Source organism: Protomyctophum bolini (assembly GCF_963924005.1).
Source record: "Protomyctophum bolini genome assembly, chromosome: 17".
NCBI lineage: Eukaryota > Metazoa > Chordata > Actinopteri > Myctophiformes > Myctophidae > Protomyctophum > Protomyctophum bolini.
The window spans coordinates 34,370,850-34,393,514 of record NC_137878.1 but is presented as its reverse complement, the minus strand read 5'-3'; the positions used below and the strand labels follow the sequence as shown (position 1 = coordinate 34,393,514).

Here is a 22,665-nt window from a genome sequence, read left to right as displayed (position 1 = left end):
CATAAATAGACTATATGGTGTAATGGTGCACATTCTTCTGTTCTATATGTTAACATATTTTATATAGCTCAGTGTCAGTCAGTCAAAAGTAACACGGAAGCGCATCGATTCATGTTTGTAGCGTTTGAACTGAAAAATACATGCTTTGTCACTATCCTTTTTTTACACAGTGAATATTTTTACTATTGTACAACTATGTCCTCTCTCTTTGTTTAATAATTTGTGTCATGATGGTTAATGAAGATATTGTGACAGAAACATTGACCTTTTTTATATATAATTTTTCACCCATGATTTTGAAAACCATTTTTTTTTCCAGTTTCCCCGGCCGGACGTAGTGTGTGAACACGTTATTCACGTAGTGTGTGAACACGAACTGAACACGAACTGAACACGTTATTCCAACCAGTTCCCCTTCATCAGGCGACCCGGCTGGCCAGGGGGAGGTAGTTTAGAGACCACTCAGACCAGGGGTGCGTTTGTGTGAACCTCTGCCCCAAACTATTGCCTATTCCATGTTATGTAGCAGTGGCGCCATCTAGTGAATTTCAATAGGACTTACAACAATTGGATATAAATGTAGGTCACTCCCCGTGTAGTGGAAATTACTTCATTGTTTCGATCTTTTCTTGACTTAACGTCTGAAAGATTCATCATTATCACTTGAATATCAGCGTCCCTGTGGCTGAAAATCTTCTGGTTAGATGCTGTATTTATATAAAACTTTCGTAACATGTAAATTATTTACTTTCATGGGTAACCGTTTAAGAGGCCAAGGCTGGCCTGCCTGGCCAGGTGTTTAAATTAGGTGTCATGTGACTGTCAATCTAGCGCCGCAGGTGTAGTTGATTCGGCGGCCAGGAAGAGTATTTTTGACTTTATTTATTTGCGTATGCTGAAACTAAGCGACGGACAATTGGGAGAACATCTAGAAAGCCAAAAGGCAGAAAGATCTATTTGGACAGTCAGTGACTTGGGGGGTCGGTCACCGTCGGTGCCATTTTCATTTAAATGTCAAAATACCTCAAATGTATTTGGTGGTGGAGGTGGACCTCCATCTGAAAATTCGTTGTAGTCCGACTCGTACCGCATCACCGCATGCAACGTTTCAACGTTTGTGGTGTTTGTTTCCAAAATAATCTATGGAACCAATACAATGCCCTAAACAAGAAAGAGGGACGGCCCCGGCCCAAAAACAATCTCACCCACACACACACACACACACGCACACGCACGCGCGCGCGCACACACACACGACACGCACACACGCTGTCACACAGACGCATTCCAGCATCGTCAGTGGACCTGCGCTCCTCTCCGGACTACAGGGGCGCCACAGCGCTCATTTCTCCGCTAGGATGTCAGTGCATGATGATGATGATGCCGTCCATGAACCACACCCAGCAGCATCCATGGACATAAAATAACCCCCGCGCTGTCTTCTTTCATTCACTCACATGTTTTAATTATTGACACGACACCGCAGGCAAATAAGCATCAACATGGCTGACCAGGCTGAGATAACCAACTTGAAGCCGGCATATGGTGAGTAGGCTGTATTTCTAAAATGACCTAATAATAATAGCCCGACCGTGTAGCCATATATTTTATGATGCTCATCCACTGTGATTGTGTCTAATATGCTTCTAGATTGAGTAGCCTATTGTTTAGATATATGAGCCATGTGATTATGAGGTGTAGCCTATGTATTGCCATTAATGTATAGCCTCTGTGTTGTCATGCTACAATTTGTCTCGCAATTTGTGCCATAGCCTATATGATATCATGGTCATGGTCATCCATGTGATAAGCTATATCCACATCGCTTGGTGGTATAGGGCAGGCGGAAGGCGGTAGCCTACATATGGATATTAGAATCCAATACAAAACAATACGTTTTAAACACTTATTATTAACTTATTATAGCATTAGTCCTGGCGATAAACATTAAATTATACTATACCCATATCTGGTTAATCATATTATATGCATAAAGAAATGAATTGGGCTATAAAATAAAATAAAAAAACTAGAATAGACTGCAGAAGAAATAAAATGCGCATCGCAGCCTAGGATATAAAGTAGGATAAATGTTGGACCTATATCATCATCCATTATTGGCCTATAGATTATGATTATGAATAAGTAATTTATTGTGTGGTCATGTAATGTTATGTTGCGTGCTGCTGTGTCAGCCTGCTGCCTGCAGGGCCATAACAACGCTTCCATTCTGGAGACGACACTGTACAGTACGTAGGCCTACAACGCTTTCTGTTACGTAATGCCCTTAGTGCCTGTCTGAGGTTTAACTCCGTAGCAATAAAGGACAGATCTACAAGCTGTCAAGGCGTCGCCGCCGCGTCTGGTCGGCGAGCGACGCAGTTGCGTGATTGATTGTGTTGCCTACTGATCTGTGTGGTAGGCTAGCCTATATAGTAAGCCTGCCTACATCCCTCTGAGGCTAATTTGGTTATGATTATGAGGTGTGTGTGTGTGTGTGTGTGTGTGTGTGTGTGTGTGTGTGTTCATCCCACCCACAGTCCATTGTTGTGGAGTTTTTGTCAGGGTGCCAGAACAGAACACAGAACCGGTCCTACACTGACGCTGCAAACATGATCTGAATGAGTGAATGTCCTTTTTATGTATAGGCCTATAGAGGGTATGCGCATGCATAAAGTGAATGGCAAATCGAGTGGCAAAATGAGTGTCAAAGTGAGTTTAATGTCGTTTGACATCGTTTAATGCAATCATATTGGACTTTTCTGTTTGGATGTATGAGTTGTCAATGCCAGAAAGTATTTTTTTTGGCACTCAGTATGCGTTCCCACATAACTTCCTGGTTTGATGGTGATGTCACACGCATACTCTATTATCATCATGTCTTCATCATTAGATTAGATCCAGTAAGTAATATAGGCCTATATGGAAATTAGCCCACATGTCAGGCAGGCTATAGCCTGCAGTAACATAGTTAGAATGTTAGAATTGACAGCCATCAATAAGTCATGTCATTTATCGCTGGTACGGCCCAGTCTAAGAATGTTTTATTTGGTCTGATATGGTCTGTAATTTGGTCTAACGGAATATATCTATCTATCTATCTATCTATCTATCGATACAGAGATTACAGAGTGGAACTCAAAAAATACATTTTTGTACATTCTCTTGTATGTGTATTACTGGTGAAGATGAACTATTATACAATTAATTTAGCTGGGGACCCCCTGGAACACACTCAAGGACCACTGGGGGTCTGGACCATAGTCTGGACACAGACTTGAGAGCCTTTGATACAGAAAAATCAGTCTACTTAGGGATCATTAATAGTTGGATTGATCCCCTGCAGCAGAAAACATTTGGTTGAGCTAATGGTTTTGTAAGGTCAGTACATTGGACTTAATGCACAGTCTATCCAAACTCATACTGTTTCATTATTGCGTGGATTACAGAAGCACTGCATTGCAACAGCTACACTGCAGCTAAATCTGGCATTAACGTCTATATATGATCATAAGAAAGAAAGAAAAAAATAGACATTCAATATAATAAATAAGTACCGGTATGTCAAAGAGAACATACAAAGATCAAGCTATATCTATGCAGATACACCTAGCATTAGACCAGCAGATACAGTATGTGTGTTGAGGTTAAACACTACAAGGTCAGCTTGGCTTGTAAGCATATAGGGAATCTCTTTTGGTGCTAGTATACAGTGAAGTAGCCTACACAGCATCTTTGTCAAATGGTGCTTTATAGAAACATTAATATGTGCCTGAACCAAGCTGCAGCAGAACCAGTAGAGAATCAAACCTATGTGTATGACGTTTAGCACATATGGTACAAACACATTGGTAGGTCCATATTGTGTGTGTGTGTGTGTGTGTGTGTGTGTGTGTGTGTGTGTGTGTTGGGGGGGGGGGGGGGTGTTGGGGTCCATGCCAATTTCTATCACAAATTGTATTTGTTTATTTAACAGGAGTGCACAATAGAAGTGTTACTTGGGCCAGAGAGAGCTGTGTAGTCAATTTGCATATGCAAATCTCTGGGCAGAGTTCAAACCAATACAACATCAAAATGCATGGTTCCGTTTGTACAGTACGCTCTCAGAGTTATGGGTGTCCTTGAAAATGTTAAAGGTTTAAGAACCTGCGATTTACATCAATGATCACATTGTCTTGAGCCACTGATTCAAGTGTTCTTTTGAATACTTTCTCTGATATGAGTGGGAATTGAGTTCCACTGGTTTTCTGCTCTATAACTGCAGCAAACGAACCAAAAGCATGCCGTTTTCCTAAATTTAGCCCTGCAGTTACCTCTGCTATAGCTGTGACTTTGACTGCTGTACCACCTGAAAAATACTGCATGTCATGAATGGAATGAGAGAAAGAACAGACACAGGCAGGTGACTGGTGTGTGCAGATAAATTACCACTTTTAGTGCTATTTTCGCACCATTTTGTTTAATGAACCAGAGCCACTACACTAGTACACACAATGTCGTTAAATAGCACTAAAAGCGGTCAGGTGTCTCCAAATAATAAAGGGAACCTATAGCAACTATCATAAAGGTGCTATACCACAGCACCTTTGTCAAAATGATGCTTTATTGAACCATTAACAGTGCCTGAAACTAACTGAAGAACTAAAGAGAGAATAAGAACTGGTTCTCAAATCAAATGGAACCAATTGGACCCATTCCATTTGTACACTAGACGAGTTACGTCACACACTCACAGGCTGGTCACATGAGGTTTGAGATCCACATTGGAGCCACATCGTTCCCATGGGGATGCTGAGATCCACAGGATTCCTTTTGTGTGTACAGTATTGTCGTTTCTGTCTGGCAGAAACCTCCTATCTCCATATTTTAACTTTTTGTGTTTTGTCTTAAATTAACGCCCTACTTGATCATACTACAGTGTCACACAAAAGCGTCATCACAAGTAATGCAGTGTGCACTTTTGCTATTTTTGAGGCAGGCGGGCGTGTGAGTCGGGTTGGGGTGGGGAGGGGGTCCCTGAGCTGTCATAGGTAAATCCAGTGTCCCATGAGACAGCTGTTCCTTTGTCTCACAGCACAGAGGTGGTAGTTTACTCCGAATGACTAGTAGGCCTACCTGATTTGAACACGTTAGCATCTGAGCATTTGAACATTCACCATGGTGATTGGTGACTGTGATTATTTGTATAGGATGAGCGTGTCTGATATTCTTCCAAATAGGCCAGTAAGCCATTGGGCCTGCTGGTGTTATTATTATTCTTTAGGCCACCCCAACTGGCACAACAGGACAGAACAACCAGACAGATTTCTAGGCCCCAGGAGGACGAATTCTCTCAATAACGCCACAAGCACTGCACATCCACTGTGTAGCATTGGGTAGAAAGCTTGTATCTCCATATTTCAACTTTTATGTCCTATGGTGTTACAAATAGTGTAGTTCAAAAGTAGCAAAAATGACAAACTCACAATGCGTCTCATCTCGATGCGTCATGAGTTTGTAGGTTGGCAATGTTTTAACATTTTTAAATAATTGAAGTAAACATGGTTGTTAAAGTCCAAGTAATCAGGTATTTCAGTCAGGTCGTTCGCCAAACATGATACAAGAAAGTGCTTGCTTGCACACCAGCATCAATAAATGCAATGTCCACACATGTTTTTCAGATGCAAGAAATGTGTAATTGTACTAGTGGGGAAAAATGTGCTACCAAAAATGTGCCATCATTTTCCACATTGGTCATTCCAATTATTGAGTATTCCTTTTTACCGACATTTCTTAAGAACTAGATAATCATCATGACATCACCACATATTTTATTATGTATTTTTGGGTAGATAACACCTGCAGCATCGCACTGGAGCAAGTACAAGACAGTTCTGATATTGTTATTAACTATTATATATTATGTTGTTATTAATATCCACTGTACGAAGATAATAGGTAATGTGCCTGACCACTTTAGTTTATATTGTGAAAATATCCAGAGGCACTCTACCCGTAAATACCAGCTTGTTTACAAACATTCAAACATTCCGATCTGGTGTATAGGATTAGATTAGGATTAGGATGAGATTAAGTCGTTTTCCAGTTTTCTGATCTAGAGAGGATAATAACTTTGTGTTGTCAGGCGGACTGAAATCATGGTGAAAAGTGAAACCAAAAGTGCTACTCCCAAAGTATTCCTTTCTGTTAGAGGCGTCATCATTTTGTTTGTTTGGTATAATCGTTTCTTTTCATTTGGTATATCCATGTTTTATTCCAATGCGTAATGCGACTACAATACTCGATTTCGGCATGCATGTTGGTTGGAGGAAACAAAAACAAAGCTGCGCCAACCGGAAACCACTTCATAGAATTGTGGCGTAGGCCTAGACGGGATCACACACTGGTCAGTTTGGAATGAAAACAAGGCTTTGCTCTGCATGGAAAGCCTTAAATGTATTTATAAAAATGAATAAGGGATATAATGGGGTCATAGTTTTAACCACTGGTGTGTGTGAGCGCTGACCGTCACCAAGAGGCAGAGACAGAGCGGCTGTGTTCAAACAATAGACTCTCTTTAAGTAAGGATTTTTATTTAAACAAAGGTATAGGGAGGGGGAATAAATGCACCAACATAAACCTTCCAGACTAAAGTATTTAAGTAGTACACCCCAGAGGTTGCAGCCTAAAGGAAAAGAAAACAGTCCATTAAAATCTGTTCAATTCAATCCATAGTATATCCACTAATAGTGGAGTGTGTATAGCTGAGGAGAGTTACAGCCTCTGACTGTGAGCAGGTCAGCTTCAGTTTCTTTATAGACCAGGATGATCAGGAAACACATAAATAGCCTATTATGAATGTAGATGGATACCTCATTGGCCGTGGCGGTTCATTGGCACCTTCATTGGAGCGATGCGTCATGGAGGCATCCATATTTTGTTTGCTAGATGACTGAGTTTGTCTTAGCTTGTTTGTGTTTAGTGATTGTTACTGTTCTTTGTCCCATTCGGTTCAATTATCATTTTCATCATTTCATCCTTCTTTTTTGAGTTTTAATGAACCACTATGTGAACGGACCCAAACGTATTACATTACTAACCTATTTCAAATAGACCTGTAGTGAAAATAGCAGGTCTACAATCTCACATGTTGCAATGTGACACGTTGTGACATTGATTTCCATTATAAAACCAATGTTAAATATATTTTAGTGTAAGTAAGTATAAAACATGAAAAAGTGAGGTACTTCTACACACGCTGGTAGTGTGTTCACAAAATGTGACTCTCATTGGTGCAGCGATTTACGAGATTAGCTACACAGGCACACACACACACACACACACACACACACACACACACACACACACACACACACACACACACACACACACACACTTCCGCTTCTATAGCAACTGCTTCTATGGCAACGTACACAAAGCCAGAGAGCAGTGGTGTTATTTCTGTTGAGCCACAGAATGCCAATGAACCAAACCGTGTCATGTCCGTTCTACATCATCCTGTCCAAGTTAACTTTCCAACAGTGACGCCACACTGTATATTATCTCTCTTATTTCATGGCCATCGCCTGAGTTACATAGTCTAGTGGTTCTCAAACTGGTGGTTGGGACCACCAGGGGGTCCCCAAATACGTTTTGGGGGTCTGCAGATGATTAGCTTAACCCATTCTGACCTGAGATCAGATTCATACGAGGTTTCCACTGGACACACACTGGTCTGATGAACCCATTCTGACCTGAGATCAGATTCTAAAAAATGTCAGTCGACTCTTCGATTTTTCAAAAATAGCAGATCTACAAGCTCACCGAGTGGCGCGCTACGAGCTTGTAGATCTGCTATTTTTCAATAGCTAAAGCATAACATGATGCTAACACCAAAACGGGTTCCCGTTCAGAATGGGTTGAATGTGCAACATTGTTTTCTCAGTAAACAGTACACAAACTAACATATATAGTGTATACAGATTATCTGCACATTTTCAAAGTTAGAGACCTTTTTAGACCTTTTTAATATCAAATTGGCCAACTTGTCAAATATTATGTAAGTAAAAGAAAGAGACAAACATTATGAAAAACGTTTAGAGCTTGAGAATCTGCTACTTTTGACACTTTTATGCTATACGATCAAGTAGGGCGTTAATAGCCTATCTACATACGTAAGCATGAGGCTAGATATAAAGGAGCGAGGAAAAGCATTCAGCAAGCCGTGTAATAATCATATTTAATGTGCGTCTCTCTAACGAATCCTCTTCTCTGTCCTCCGACAAACCCACACAACAGCGGTGTCACCGGTGCTGGCCGGCTTTCTGGGCGCCGGGGTCCTGGTCGTCACGGTGACCGTGGCGGTCTTCCTGTGGACATGCTGCCAGCGCCGCTACCGCCAGCTGACGGGCGGCTACAAGCTCCAGTCGGGACCGTGCGACTCGCCCGTGGACCCGCCTTACAGGTAGGCCTGTCCCACAATATTACATGGCAATTATCGTCATAATCGTTTCCATGTTGAAATATTTTCATTCAAACAATTTTCAAAATAGCAGAAATAACTACTAATCTACAAGCTTACAACACTGTGTCATCACTGTGACATGTTGTAAGCTTGTATCTAGATCTATTTCTGCTATTTTTATATATATTTTAGTATACAGAATTATTCTGTGTCTATAATTCCTTTGAATATTTAAGTTATCTCTCATATCCACCCTGTGCAATCTGTGCTCATGAAGTCTAAAAAAACAAACAAGTTCAAGTTGTATTCATATGTCCCTATGTTCAAGTGACAAAAACACAATTAATTCGAAACAGTTAATGGTCAACTTAGATGTTGTAATGGTGACTGCCCACCCTACAGGTTCATCCACATGCTGAAGGGCATCAGCATCTACCCGGAGACGCTTAGCAACAAGAAGATTGTGCGTGTCGGCCGGCGAGCCGGGAAGTCCCGGAACAATGGAGGAGGCCACGGTAGGAATGCTAACATTTCTGAGAGACCCATCGCCCCCTTCAATACATAGGTTTATGTCTTGATTCAGAACACTCACTCGTGCCTTCATATCTATTCGGATCTTTTATGCCTAGAAAGGTTTCTTTGTTTTTGTGAAACCCTACAGTGTACTACCATCAGCTATAGCCTACATACTACTACTACTATACTACTACACCATATGCCCCCTTGCCACATTTAAAACCACAATCAAAACCCACCTTTTGAGAGTAGCATTCACTACCTAATCCAAATCCCCCCCTTTTAAGATTTGAGTATTTACAAAAGTGCTATGTCAATTCTATGTATAGGTTATTATCATTATCAAATTAATGATCATTTATTACAATAGATAATATCACAGAGAATTCACCATAATTTGTGAAATTCGCGATTCCCTCCATCCTACACTAGGATCAATTAGCTTTTGCCAAGTTGCGGTCTGGAGAGATAAACAGCGGATATGGAAACAGTCTGACTGTCCATGTGTGTATGTGTGAAAATGACTGGATACAGTTCTGTAGTAGGCGGGCTGCACTCTGGCTGCCAAAATTGTGTCCTTTGAGGCAATACAAATATTAGTTTCTCAACCAAATACATGTATATTTTTAGTTGCATTCTCAGAGTTTTAAGCTTATTGATTATCGCAATAATGTTGTTAATCACAATCATTATTAATCACAATCATTATTTGGCCCAATTATCTTGAATTTCCATATCATCCCATCCCTAGGTTGGGCGACTTCAAATCATAATTTCTTTCAAACGTTTTGTCTCAATTACAATTACAATGAACATATAGTGAAAATGCTAGATCTACAAGCTTACAATGTGACGTGTTTTGCGATGTGTGTAGATCTTGGCAGAAAAATGAATTAGAAGGCTTTCACGTTGATATGCCAATATACACAAAAAAAACAATTATCAAAAAAACACCTTGCTTCTCAATAACCACAGCATCCGTATTGTGGGGAAATCTATTGCAGAAAATAGCAGATTGATGCATTGTGACTCGTAACGAAGTGAACGTTTTCCCCAGACAAAACAGAAAAGTCAGTATCATATAGCCGAGAGGGACTCCGGTCAACCCGGTTTAAGTGGTTAAAGACGAAGTCGGTTCTTGGCTCTAAATGTCAGCTCTTGATATATTTTGGGTTATTTGCCCGTCCCTAGGCCACGGCGGCGAGTGGGGTCGCGGCGGGGAGCGGGGAGGCAGAGGAAGGACCGTGCCAGTGGACGTGGAAGCTGGGGCGGCCCCGCTGCAGATGAGCCGGCTGCACGTGCCCCCTGCTGGCCAGCCGCTGATAGAGCGGGCGCTGCCCATCAGGGCCGACTACTGCTGCCTGGAGAGCAGCTCTGGAGGCGCCAGCGGTAAGCCTGGCAGAACCATTGATTGATTGATTGATTGAATACTTTATTAGTCAGAAATGTAAACAGCACGAGGTACAGTCGGACATTAAGGCTAAATGGATAACACAAAAAAGTCCTGAGGACTTGTTTGTTGTTTCCTTGTTTCCATTGGCTATTTTCTCTGTATGTATTAACTGAAAGTGGAAATGGTTAAGTGTGTCTGTGTTTTTCTTATGTATAAATATTGGACCAGTTATCAACAAGAGCTTGTGACTAAATTTAAGGATTTATTTTCCATTTCCTGAAAAGTAACAATTTTGGACATACAAGGTTTCCACTGGACAGTGACGATAATTGTTATTTGAACTATACCGGTAATGGCTATTATTTTTTAATTAATCGTCAACTAAAGCGTGGTGATTTTGGTGACAGCCCTGAGCAGCGGCAGCAGCAGCTGCAGCGCCAGTAAGACGGCGTCGCCCTTCACCCCTGGGGGTCCGGACGACAGCTCGGCCTCCGGCACGCCGCCTGCGTCCCTGGGGACCCTCAGCCTGGCGGTGGACTACACCTTCCCCAAGAAGGCCCTGGTGGTGACCGTCATCGGAGCCCAGGGGCTGCCGGCCGTGGACGAGCAGGCGGGCACCTCGGACCCCTACGTGAAGATGACAATCCTGCCCGAGAAGAAACACCGCGTGAAGGTGAGCGTTCACGTTTATTATACGCCAGGCTAATTTCTCATCCTCTCCGAAGTCCAGACTGATGCCGTGGAGCAACGTGTGGGTGAATCCACGTTATCAGTCTGGCTAATGCCAGGCTACCCTTCAATGGCTTTATTAGAAATGTCACATGCACAGGAGTGATATTTCGAGCACACTGAGGTGTCTGAAGAAGCCAAGACGGAGTGAGAAGACAGACATTTTTTATTTAGGCACACCCAATTCTATGAAGATAAGGTTGAAAATGGGTGCAGTGCTCCTTAAGACTTAAGACCACTTAAGCCCTATTTAAAAAAAATAGCCGATTTACAAGCTCAGAAGGCGTTGCTATTTTCATGATTTCTTAAAATGTGTCATTAATGATTAATTAATTCATTCAATCGTTCATTCATTCATCCTACTGTATATTAAAGTTGCCTAATGGGTGGGTGAGTTTTCACCTACAACCCTTGGGGCTGCTATCAAATGCACATATATGCACTGATGTCAGACACAACATAAATCTCAAGCTTTAGAATGCAAGATCCAAGAGCCAGTAAAGCCGCTGAGAACAGGCAAGACCGGGCTTTGACTTTGATCTCTTTAATAAACATTATCAAACGGATAAAACGCAAAAAAAAAATATGTGAAAAGCAAATGACACTGAGGGAATAACCTAGCAGCGACATGCCCAAAGTAGAGGTGTGCATTGACGCTGCCCTCAGGTAACGATTCGATTCGATTCGATTCACACTTTTCTATATTTGCACAACATGGCAAAAGTTTCATCAGTCAATACAAGCAGTCAGATACTGAACAACATATTTTATTTATAATTATATTATATATAATTAAGGCTGTCCCCGAACATTCATGTTCATGTTGTGTTTACATGTTACATGTTTAGATGTTATTAATAATCAGGGGGGCATTTCAGTTGTAAACAAGCTACTTTCCTGCCGAAGTTCGAGTCCTAAAAACAGGGATAGGGTACAGCCTTATATATAATATTATTATAATTATATATTATATTTAGGCTTTGATTATTGATTATGTGACGTTGCTGGATGGATGCAGAACCGCGCATGGCCGCATCGCGATACATTGCTGAATGGATTCTTTTTGACTAACTCATGTGTGTCCATCTTCAGACCCGCGTGCTGAGGAAGACGCTGGAGCCGGTGTTCGACGAGACGTTCACCTTCTACGGTGTGGCGTACAGCTCGCTGCCCGAGCTCACGCTGCACTTCCTGGTGCTCAGCTTCGACCGCTTCGCCCGCGACGACGTCATCGGCGAGGTGGCCGTGCCGCTGGCCGGCGTGGACCCCAGCACGGGGCGCGTCCACATCAGCCAGCAGATCACCAAGAGACACATCCAGGTACAACAACACACACACACTCACGTCTGTCACAGCGTGGGCCAAGGACATGAATCACTTATAGGAGTGGTTCACCCCAGAAGATCAATTATCAATTACACACCCAATGAAGCCTTGAATTCATGGAGATTTTTCAGTTTTTGTCACATTCCAAAGCCAATAATTTGATGCTTGGCGGAGTCTCCTGCTGACCGATGACCCCGCTTAGGATGAGGTGACAAGAACCCCAACTTCATGGGGTGTGTAATTGACAGAAAATACTACTACTACTCAAACCCCTTATGGTTGACCATAGTCCCTCAGGGCTCTATAGAGCGTCGCAGTCCCACCCTCTTTCAGAACGACGAGTGGCCCAGGAAATGAATCCCAATGCATTTTGCCCATAGGCTTTTCTTAAAGTATTTATTTAAAGACGGTTACGCCGCGGACAAAGCCAACTCGGATCGTGACAAATCATGACAATGAACACTATGTTTTGGGCCGATCAAATAATTTATAAGAAGAAAAACCAAAACAAATAGTGTTGTCTCCTGCCTTTATTTTCTTCTTTCTAATCAGACAGACAGACAGTTTTTATGACCCTTTTTTTGCTGGGGTTTTTTCATCACTTTTCAAATGGATTTGGATATGAGTCACATACAGCATTTGTATGTGTGCGGACTGCGGAGTGCAGACATATACATGGCACGCACATGCACTCACGCATGCACTCACGCATGCACTCACGCATGCACGCACGCACGCACAGTCACACACACACAGACACACACACACACACACACACACACACACACACACACACACACATTTCTCGCCTGCATTGTGAGGTTCAGTGAGAGCTCTGCTTCAAAGTGTTTCTATGGAGACAACAGGGAGCTGAGGAGGAATGACAGCTCTTTAAGGATGACAGACAGACAGACAGACAGACAGACAGACAGACAGACAGACAGACAGACAGACAGACAGACAGACAGACAGACAGACAGACAGACAGAGAGGAGGGGGAGAGGAGGGGGAGAGGAGGGGGAGAGAGGGACGAGAACAGTAACATGGAAACAGCTCAGGATCCTGCTTGTTTCTTATCATTATTTACACTTGAGAATGTACAGGAGACTGTCTTCAATTTAACTCATTATTAAAGCATCTGAGATGGCAGTCTGCTGCCAAATATAATTGCCTATAATTGTGGGGGTCCTTGACATGAAAAGGTTTGAGCAGCACTGATATGGCAACATACGTTTTTCAGAAAAGCCTCAGGTCTTAATTGGTTAAAGAACAACTTGACGCTTAATCCACCTGTGGTAGACTTGGTGCTCAACAGCACGACACACTTTGTTTCGTAGTTTGTAAATGACTGTGGTTCCCATGCATGCACCACTTAATACACATAACAAATGTATATAGAATGGTGGACATTTGTTATGATTAGCTATATGATTTTGTGCAACGTGTCTAAAATTCCTCGCTACATCAACACACACCAAGCATCACACTCCCCACCCTGTGATATTTGGAAACCCATAAAGCATCATTTATACTCTGTGTGTACCATCCTCTGTGAGCCAGGACTTTTTGTTTTTTGCTCACTGACATTATTTGGATTGTCTTCCTGGCGGTGAGACACTTGGCTCATACCTACTGACATTTATAGCACCTCATACCGACCCACCATTGTCTACACGGTCTGTGTCTCCTAGGAGGCCTGTGGAAACCGGCCTACACATGGGCTTTTTAGGGGTAAAAATGTAAAAAAACATTACCATATTATAATGAGCATTAGTGAGGACCAAGTATATGAAGATAGGTTGACACTGGGAGAAAAATATTGAAATAACCACTTTGTGTGTATTGGGGGATTACTCGCACGTGCACAAGCCAGCTTGTCTATCACAGTAAGTTACGTAGGCTTAAGTGGAGCATGGAAGAACCGATGTAGCCTATTATTGGACCATTTTATAATGATAAGAAATTATTCAGGACCATCTCCAGTATAGATATCCTTTGTAATAGCAGTCATCCTGCCCTCTATATGGTAGGTTGTAAATATTACACTGTTACTGTTTTGTTTGAATAGTGAAGCTCATCAAAACACATCGCATCACTTTTCAATACTAGTTTCGCGTTTTTTGTTTGTATTGTATTGTTTGTGTGTGTGTGTGTGTGTGTGTGTGTGTGTGTGTGTGTGTGTGTGTGTGTGTGTGTGTGTGTGTGTGTGTGTGTGTGTGTGTGTGTGTGTGTGTGTGTGTGTGTGTGTGCGTGCGCGCGCAGTGTGTCAGTCGAGGGGAGCTGCTGGTGTCGGTGTCCTACCAGCCTGTCACTCAGAGGCTCAATGTGATGGTGATGAAGGCCAAACACCTGCCCAACATGGACATCTCTGGACTCTGTGGGAGTGAGTCACACACACACACACACACACACACACACGTCCAGGGCTGTTCAATAATTCATTGATGATGATTTACAAATAACCTGCGACAAGTTGTGAGCTTGTGGATTGTCTGTTTTTTCGGTGTGTGACACATCTAAGTAGAAATCTGGTGTAGCTCAGGTCGTAACCCCTACAAGTACAACCTGACCTCTGAACTACTAATCCTAATGTTAACCCCAATCTGAATCTTTTCCTAATTTAAACCTCTCTAAGAATCATGTTTAACCATAAAATAATAGCCTACTTCACCACAGTGCATCCAGGTAGGCCGTCTATATGAACACAAATATCCTTGTTCGGGGAAGGACGGAAAGTAGCCTAGAGCGGAGGCACAGTATGTCCTCACTGGCAGTTGAGCCAGTATAGAGGGTATGCGCATGCTTAAAGTGAATGGCACATCGAGTGGCACATTGAGTGGCAAAGCAACATGCAAAGTGAGTTTAACATTGTTTAAAGTCGTTTAATGCAATCAGATAGGACTTTTCTGTTTGGATGTATGGGCTGTCAAGGCCAGAAAGTAGTTTTTGCCACTCAGTAGGCATTCCTGCATAACTTCCGGGTTTGGTGATGATGTCACGCGCATACCCTCTATAGAGAGCATTGGCAACACAGAAATGTGTGGGGAGGAATTAATTGGCATAATAAGTCAATTTGGAGAAGAAATTAGTAAATGTATTTAGCTACTCTAAGTTAAACATTTCATGGTCAACGTCCTAGTCATGATTTCAAGATTTTCATGAATATACCATGAAACTCTAGAACAGAGAGCAGTTTGGTTTCCTGCAGAGGGTTGTATAGTTAAAGCTATAACCTAGCTACACGTTATCTGCAGGTTTTACAGTCTTTGTCTCCCTCTCCTGAAGAAGAGAAGTCATTGCAATAATGTCCAAGCTACAATATAGATCACAGCATCTATGTGCCATGATCTGCTCAACTTAACTGACATTAGCAACAACATTAGCAAATCATTTTGTTTTATACTTGTAATGAATAAAAGGTTATTTTAAGCAATCTGTATGGTAAAGTATGTTGATGCAATGTAACTAGTACATGTGCAGTGGTTGGAGGTGGTCTGTCTACTCTTCCATTGAGACATTTAGGTTAAGGAATAAGACCTGGAACTTAAGACACGCAAAATACAGCCCTTAAGACTCCTGGTTGATTGACATTAGAGTCATGTCCAGGGGGTTGTACTTGTACATCATGGCAGGGGATTGTATCAAGCCGCTTCGCAGAAACAGGATATAGGCTCCTGCCCTATAATCATGGGCCACATATGGCTCGGGAAACAAGAAGGCTCTGAAAATGCATGCAGCATTGAGTCCAAATGACCGGAGGATTAGTTCACCCCAGAAATGACTTGTTTTCTATCAAGTACACACCCCTGCATGCAAGCCTTGAATTCATGAAGATTATTTTGTCTTTGTCGCATTCCAAAGCCAATAATTAGATGACCGGGTAGGAGACTCAAAGAGTGACCCGGTAGGAGACTCAAAGAGTGACCCGGTAGGAGACTCAAAGAGTGACCCGGTAGGAGACTCAAAGAGGAGACTTTGATAACCGGGTAGGAGACTCAAAGAGTGACCCGGTAGGAGACTCAAAGAGTGACCCGGTAGGAGACTCAAAGAGGAGACTTTGATAACCGGGTAGGAGACTCAAAGAGTGACCCGGTAGGAGACTCAAAGAGTGACCCGGTAGGAGACTCAAAGAGGAGACTTTGATAACCGGGTAGGAGACTCAAAGAGTGACCCGGTAGGAGACTCAAAGAGTGACCCGGTAGGAGACTCAAAGAGTGACGAGTGACCTGGTAGGAGACTGAAAGAGTGACCTGGTAGGAGACTCAAAGAGTGACCCGGTCATCAAATTATTGACTCAGGAATGCAACAAAGACAAAACAATCTCGATGAATTCAAGGCTTCATGGGGTGTGCAATTGATAGAAAATAAGTAATTTCTTGGGGTGAACTACTCAGATGGGTGGGCCGCAAACGCTTTGGAACCCCGCTGCTCTAACGCAGCTCTCCACCTCTCCCCGCAGACCCCTATGTGAAGGTGAACGTCTACTACGGCCGCAAGCGCATCGCCAAGAAGAAGACGCACGTGAAGAAGTGCACGCTCAACCCCGTGTTCAACGAGTCCTTCATCTACGAGGTGCCCGCCGAGCTGTTGGCTGACATCTCCGTGGAGTTCCTGGTGGTCGACTTCGACCGGACCACCAAGAACGAGGTCATGGGCCGCCTGGTGCTGGGCGGCCAGAGCCCCATGCCCTCGGGCGTCACCCACTGGCGGGAGGTGTGCGACAACCCGCGGCGGCAGATCGCCAAGTGGCACAACATGGACGAATATTGAGGAGGCCCGGCGGGGTTCAGAGAGGATACGCCACAAGCCTCAAAGTTGTCTAATCTGATTGAGTGTTTGTCTAACTCTGGGAGGGCGCAAACGGAACCAAACGGACCCTTGTGGCCAGGGGTGTCATTTGTGATCCCTCTGGATGGCAATTGTCACCCCCAAGTATTTGAATTTAACCTAAAATTCATTCATTTTGTGGACATTAATCAGAGTGCATCTCAATCCGCACCTGTCCATCTGCTGTATATGTGACATGTGATAATAGACATGTTTTCTTGTCTGCAACCATACATTCATGGACCACTATCAACCTGGGGAAAAAAACTTTTTAAAACATTTATTTTTTTCTAAAGTACTTTTTCCCTGAAATGACGCCTCTGCCACATGGGTCCATTTGGTTCTCTTTGCACCCTCTTGGAATTATACACCATACCATGTTGGAAGGAACCCCCATGCGGAATGCACAGATCAACCTTAGCATCAAAGTCCAGGAAATCATCCCAAATATACAAACCATTCCCAAACTCAAACAAACAAGACGAGACTTTCTGAAATTAATGACTAGCGACTACCAGTATAACCATTTAAAACATGAGTATTAACATGCAATTTAATATTACGTAATGTAGACACGGTATCCATGGGTAATTCCCCCTCTTTACAGTTGCACATTCACGGGCTGTTTAGACAAAGGCAACAATCCACACACCTGTAATATCATACATACTATATATTGCATGATTAAACCATTGAAGGATAAAAGAAAAGAAAAGAAGAAGAAGAAAAAAACACTTTGAGAACACTATGGTACCATAAAATATGACATGTGCTACTCTTATCTCTTTGTATTTTCGATTTTGAGGGAAACGGTAGACTTCAAAAATGGTTCACCCTCGTCCTATAGGGGGTGCTGCAGGCCGAGACCAAAGGGACATATTCACGCCAGTGTATGCTACACCCCGGACACATAAATGTGCACTCCAGGAGCATATACGCCCCAGGCACACATTTAGCTCCATAGGATCGGAGCTTAGCACACAGTGACACCAGAAGAATAAGCAGGGTCTATAAGTTCTCAATTTGACCTATGTAGTAAAAAAAGATAACATTTATATTGACATACATATATTGACATATTCCAAGGTGGGAATACTAATATATTTAGAAATTGAACATAATTTAGTACTTGACACTGTCATATGTTGTCGACAACGCTCACATCTAGTATTGTTGATAAGAAACATATTTCTGCCCCTGAATTTAATTAAGAAACCTTTGACTGCAATGTTGGAATGAAAAGCTGCTTTCTGTTTTCAATTCATTTCACATTGTATGAATCAATATTGAGCAACGGCGACGCCTATTTCTCATCTGAAATGTTATCGCAAACTCTTCTGATAACAACACAGACGTCATATAGGCAGTGTGAGGACTGGGGGTGAAACTGTGCGGTTGTGTAAGTGCCTGGAGGGTGCCATGTGCCTGTGTTCTCCAGGTTTGTATAGCCTCCTCCTTCCTGTCATCATGCGTTCAAGATGTTGGTTTGTTAGACAATTTGGGGGCGGCAGGCAGCGTGCCTGTTTTTGACAAGCGCTGTAAAGTTCAGCACGGGGTGCTTGTCAAAGCGATGCCAGCTTCCTGTGCCGAGTGGGTGTCCAGTCTAATTTTAGCAACTTTGTCTGTTGCCTCAAAGACTATAGTGCTATAAAGGAAACTACACTCTAAAGTTGAATTACATTTCAGATTTGTTGTCTGATTTGGTGGAATTTAAGCCTGCGTTAAGACTTGAGTCGTGTGCCGCCGTGCGCACCGGAGAATGATGTGGAGAACACAACATGCCACACGCTGTGACGCTTTGTGAGCTTGTAGGTCGGCTATTATAGTATACTATAGAGCGGGTTCCTTTGGGCACTGGCCTACTTGGAACGATGCAAGTTGGAAATGCATGCCCCACCCAGTTATTATGTCTGTGTCCCTATTATGCCCATATATGGAGTTCTTTGTCAGGCATGCACAAATATGGAGTCTATGCCGCTGTCAGAACACCATTGTGATGTCAGAACAGGCAAGCTCCATATATGGAGATCTAGGGGTGATCAGGTGTGGTCAATTGGCTAATTTGGGCCCTGTCCAGAGCCTGGGCAGGGGCCCAATTGTCCAGAGCCTGGGCAGAGGCTTCAGTGCTGGTTCTGGACAAAAGGCCAGGCCTGTGGTGGTGTGGAACGTGTGTGTCAAAGTCGGTGGGGCAAACGGTTCTCGAGTTACGTGGATTACAGACGTACACACATACTGTGCACACGTACAGAGATGGTGCATTTATAGATACTGTAGATAATATATAAACCAGGCTTTATGACTCGGAAGGAATAACATAGTATATGTTGAATTTCAGGATGATGGAATCGATCTGGGTCATGGAAAAAAAAGAACAACAAAGTATTGTGCTACTCAGGCTGACAGCAATCAGTCTCACTATCAATGGAGTTCAGAACTGGCTCTGGAACAATAGATTTGGTGTGTGGAGAACTAGAGATAGAGCTTTTTATTGTCTGGAGCTGAGCTGAAGCAAGCTCTCCCTCTCTAACATGGATTTTATTTGACACTGAACAAAGTGTTTATTTGTTTTAGCATTACATCTTATATACAATTTACATAAAAACAAAAATTAAATGGTAAGTAAGAATGGTTAGTGGTACATTTATAGGGTGCCTTTATCCCAGAAGGCTTTACGATGACTATTAGATTCACCCATTCTATTCACACATTGAAGGCATGCACCAACCTGCTCATTGGGAGCAGTTCAGTGTTGCTCAAGGACACTCCAGGGGAGCCACTGGTGATCAAACTGGCAACCTTCCGATTGAGCCACTGCTCCTCTTTGGCTTAGGTTCCTCAATAATAATAATAAATAACATTTTTACGATTTTTCAAAAATAGCAGACCTACAAGTTCATTGCGCGCCACTCGGTGGCACGCTATGAGCTTGTAGATCTGCTATTTTTCAATAGCTAAAGCATAACATGATGCTTAGTTAAAACACCAAAAGGGGTTCCCGCCCAAAATGGGTTAAATTGAGAATCCGGATTTTGCTCTGTAGGGACAAAGAGGATTATGGTAGTAGCACCTATATACGATCTGAACACATTATCTTACATCATCATCAAGAATGGTGGTCCCTTATTGGCCAAGGGTTCCCACCGACATACATATGCCTATTTGCTCAGACACATATGACGTAAATTCTCCGTTCATTGTCAATGGCATTTTTAATGTTTGTTCAGACAACACAAACATTAAAGCTGTATATAGAAGGGGCTAGAGCCCTTCAACAAAATAAAAAAGGGGGGGGGGGGTGTCTGATGGCCTAATCACCCTAATGCATATCAAACTGGGGGTCCTTGAAATTCTAACATTTGAGAATCACTGATCTCTGATGATGTCACCTCAATCAATTCCTTTCCCTGAATTGGTTTTGCTTACTGTTTTGACATTTCACCGGTCTAATATTTGCACCCGACTCAGTGTGTGGGTGTCAGGTTTTAGACAGTTATAGGAACCTGTGTCTGTTATGAGGACTCTGGTGCCCTTATTGCTTTGCCCAAAGCCCTTCACCTTCACCTTCAACTTGTCCTTGACCCCCGACTCTGGCTTGGTCAGCAGCGAAGGTAACCAATAAAACCAATTAAAAATAATAATAAAAAGGCTTAGTGGGCACACTGTTAGGTATTTTATTGTATTTTCTTTGCTGTAACTTACTGGTAACACTGTTAGTTTACGGTACCCTTACTGTTAGAAACAGCTTTACTCTGAATTTGACGGTAAAACAATCTTACCGTGAGTGTGCTTTGTTTCAGTATAGCTGCATTACTGTAAATGTGCTTTTATAACAAGTGGTTCTCAAAGTGAACCTCTGGTAACTCTGAGAGTGCACAAATGGAATGAAATAGACCAGTAAGGTTACATTTGGTTGCATTTATGCACTCTCGTGAGTTAGGATTTTACAGCATGGGGGCCCAAAATTAGAAAATCGTATGAAATGGGGTTGGGTCCATTTGGCCTGATACATATAAAACCGGGGGTCCTTGAAATGAAGAGGTTTGAGAACCAATGGTTTATTAGTATAATGCTGTAATTATGTTTCACGGTGCAGCCGCATGCACCATTTCACCTTCAGCCGTCACTCGTAACGCTGTCAAACTTGTTTTCACTTGCCAACAACAAGGCCATCAAAGTGACGTTTTGGTTTGGACTGTACACACTGTTAAGTCATTGAAGATCCACATCTCGCTTTGTCTGCGTATGAGCTGCCCAGCTTCATGGATGCATGCCTGTGTTTGAGGTACAAACAGACCCTTGACTCCACTTTTCAAGTGAAGTTAAAAAACAAAGACAAAAAAAAAAGGTTCTAGCTATAAACCACGCTAATAATCAGCCTCCTCACGCGTTCCGTGTCCGAGCTATCACAAAACAATCATGTCAGGTATGCATAATATGATGTGAATAAGAAGCTTTGGTGTGCATTTCATGTACTTGACTTCATGAACCTTATAGCGGCCCTCTTCTGGGGGGCCAACGTTCGACAAGAATAGCGGACCTGTAAGATAGTCCTTGGAATGAAAAAGGTTGAAAATTGCTGGTATAGAGGGAACAGGAGGGGCCTAGTATAGAGCTGAGGGGTTCTCTAGTCAACAAAGTATATGTACTATAGGGTTTAAGTGGTTAAGGGGTGAAGTGCATAAGTATTCTTTATCATTATAAATAACTGTGCTTCACGTTCATGTATGCTGCACTTAATAGGAGTGGCTTTATTTATGCAAAAAAAAAAAGAAGGAAAATGAAAGAAATTTCAGATCCTTTTGGTGAAGTCTGCTGCTGTTGATTTGTGCAATGTTTATTTTTATTTGGGCAAATATACACAGAATTTAGAGATGCATATTCCCATGAGCTGTTGAGAAGTTAATTTGACTTGTAGATGTAAAAAATGTTTTTCCAACTTTCTGCTGTCTTCAAATTTCAACTCAAATATTTAAATAGCCCAATGATCGTAGATGAGAACTTCATAACTTACTTTGGTATGGAGTTTCATTACGTCTGATGTTTTTGAACATGACAAAAACATCAGTCTTGCAATGGAATAAAGGCTAAGCGTTAACATTTATTACAACCTGTGCTGGTCTTTTGAGTCTTTCCTTTTTTCACCTTGAATGAATTAAAGTCTTAAGTCTGCCAGGTCAAGTATCAGAAGTCAATTAAAAGAAAAAAGGACCAACCAATGTTTTAGCATGTTTTACCCAAACTTATTAGAAATAATCAGAATCCGCTTTATTGTCTACTCTAGTAATGAAACGGGTGATTTTTTTTGTGGGTGTGCTCCACCAATTTGTAGTTTCTGTGAGAAGAGAGAGGCTAAAGATTAAGGTATGAGCAGGAGAGGAAAAATAATCATGTAATACTTTTTCTGCTGATCATTATCCAAAGCATACATTTC

At 42.3% G+C, this 22,665-nt stretch overlaps 1 protein-coding gene across 1 annotated transcript; it reads left to right on the top strand.

The window, feature by feature from the left end:
- The first annotated feature begins 1,390 nt into the window (after positions 1-1,390).
- Positions 1,391-22,322, top strand: syt11a (synaptotagmin XIa). Its single transcript, XM_080786755.1, has 8 exons — positions 1,391-1,545; positions 8,278-8,443; positions 8,846-8,958; positions 10,151-10,348; positions 10,760-11,025; positions 12,174-12,401; positions 14,670-14,790; positions 16,867-22,322. The coding sequence occupies exons 1-8, from the start codon at positions 1,503-1,505 to the stop codon at positions 17,175-17,177; spliced, it is 1,446 nt and encodes a 481-aa protein (XP_080642881.1). The 5' UTR covers positions 1,391-1,502; the 3' UTR covers positions 17,178-22,322.
- Positions 22,323-22,665: the final 343 nt, after the last annotated feature.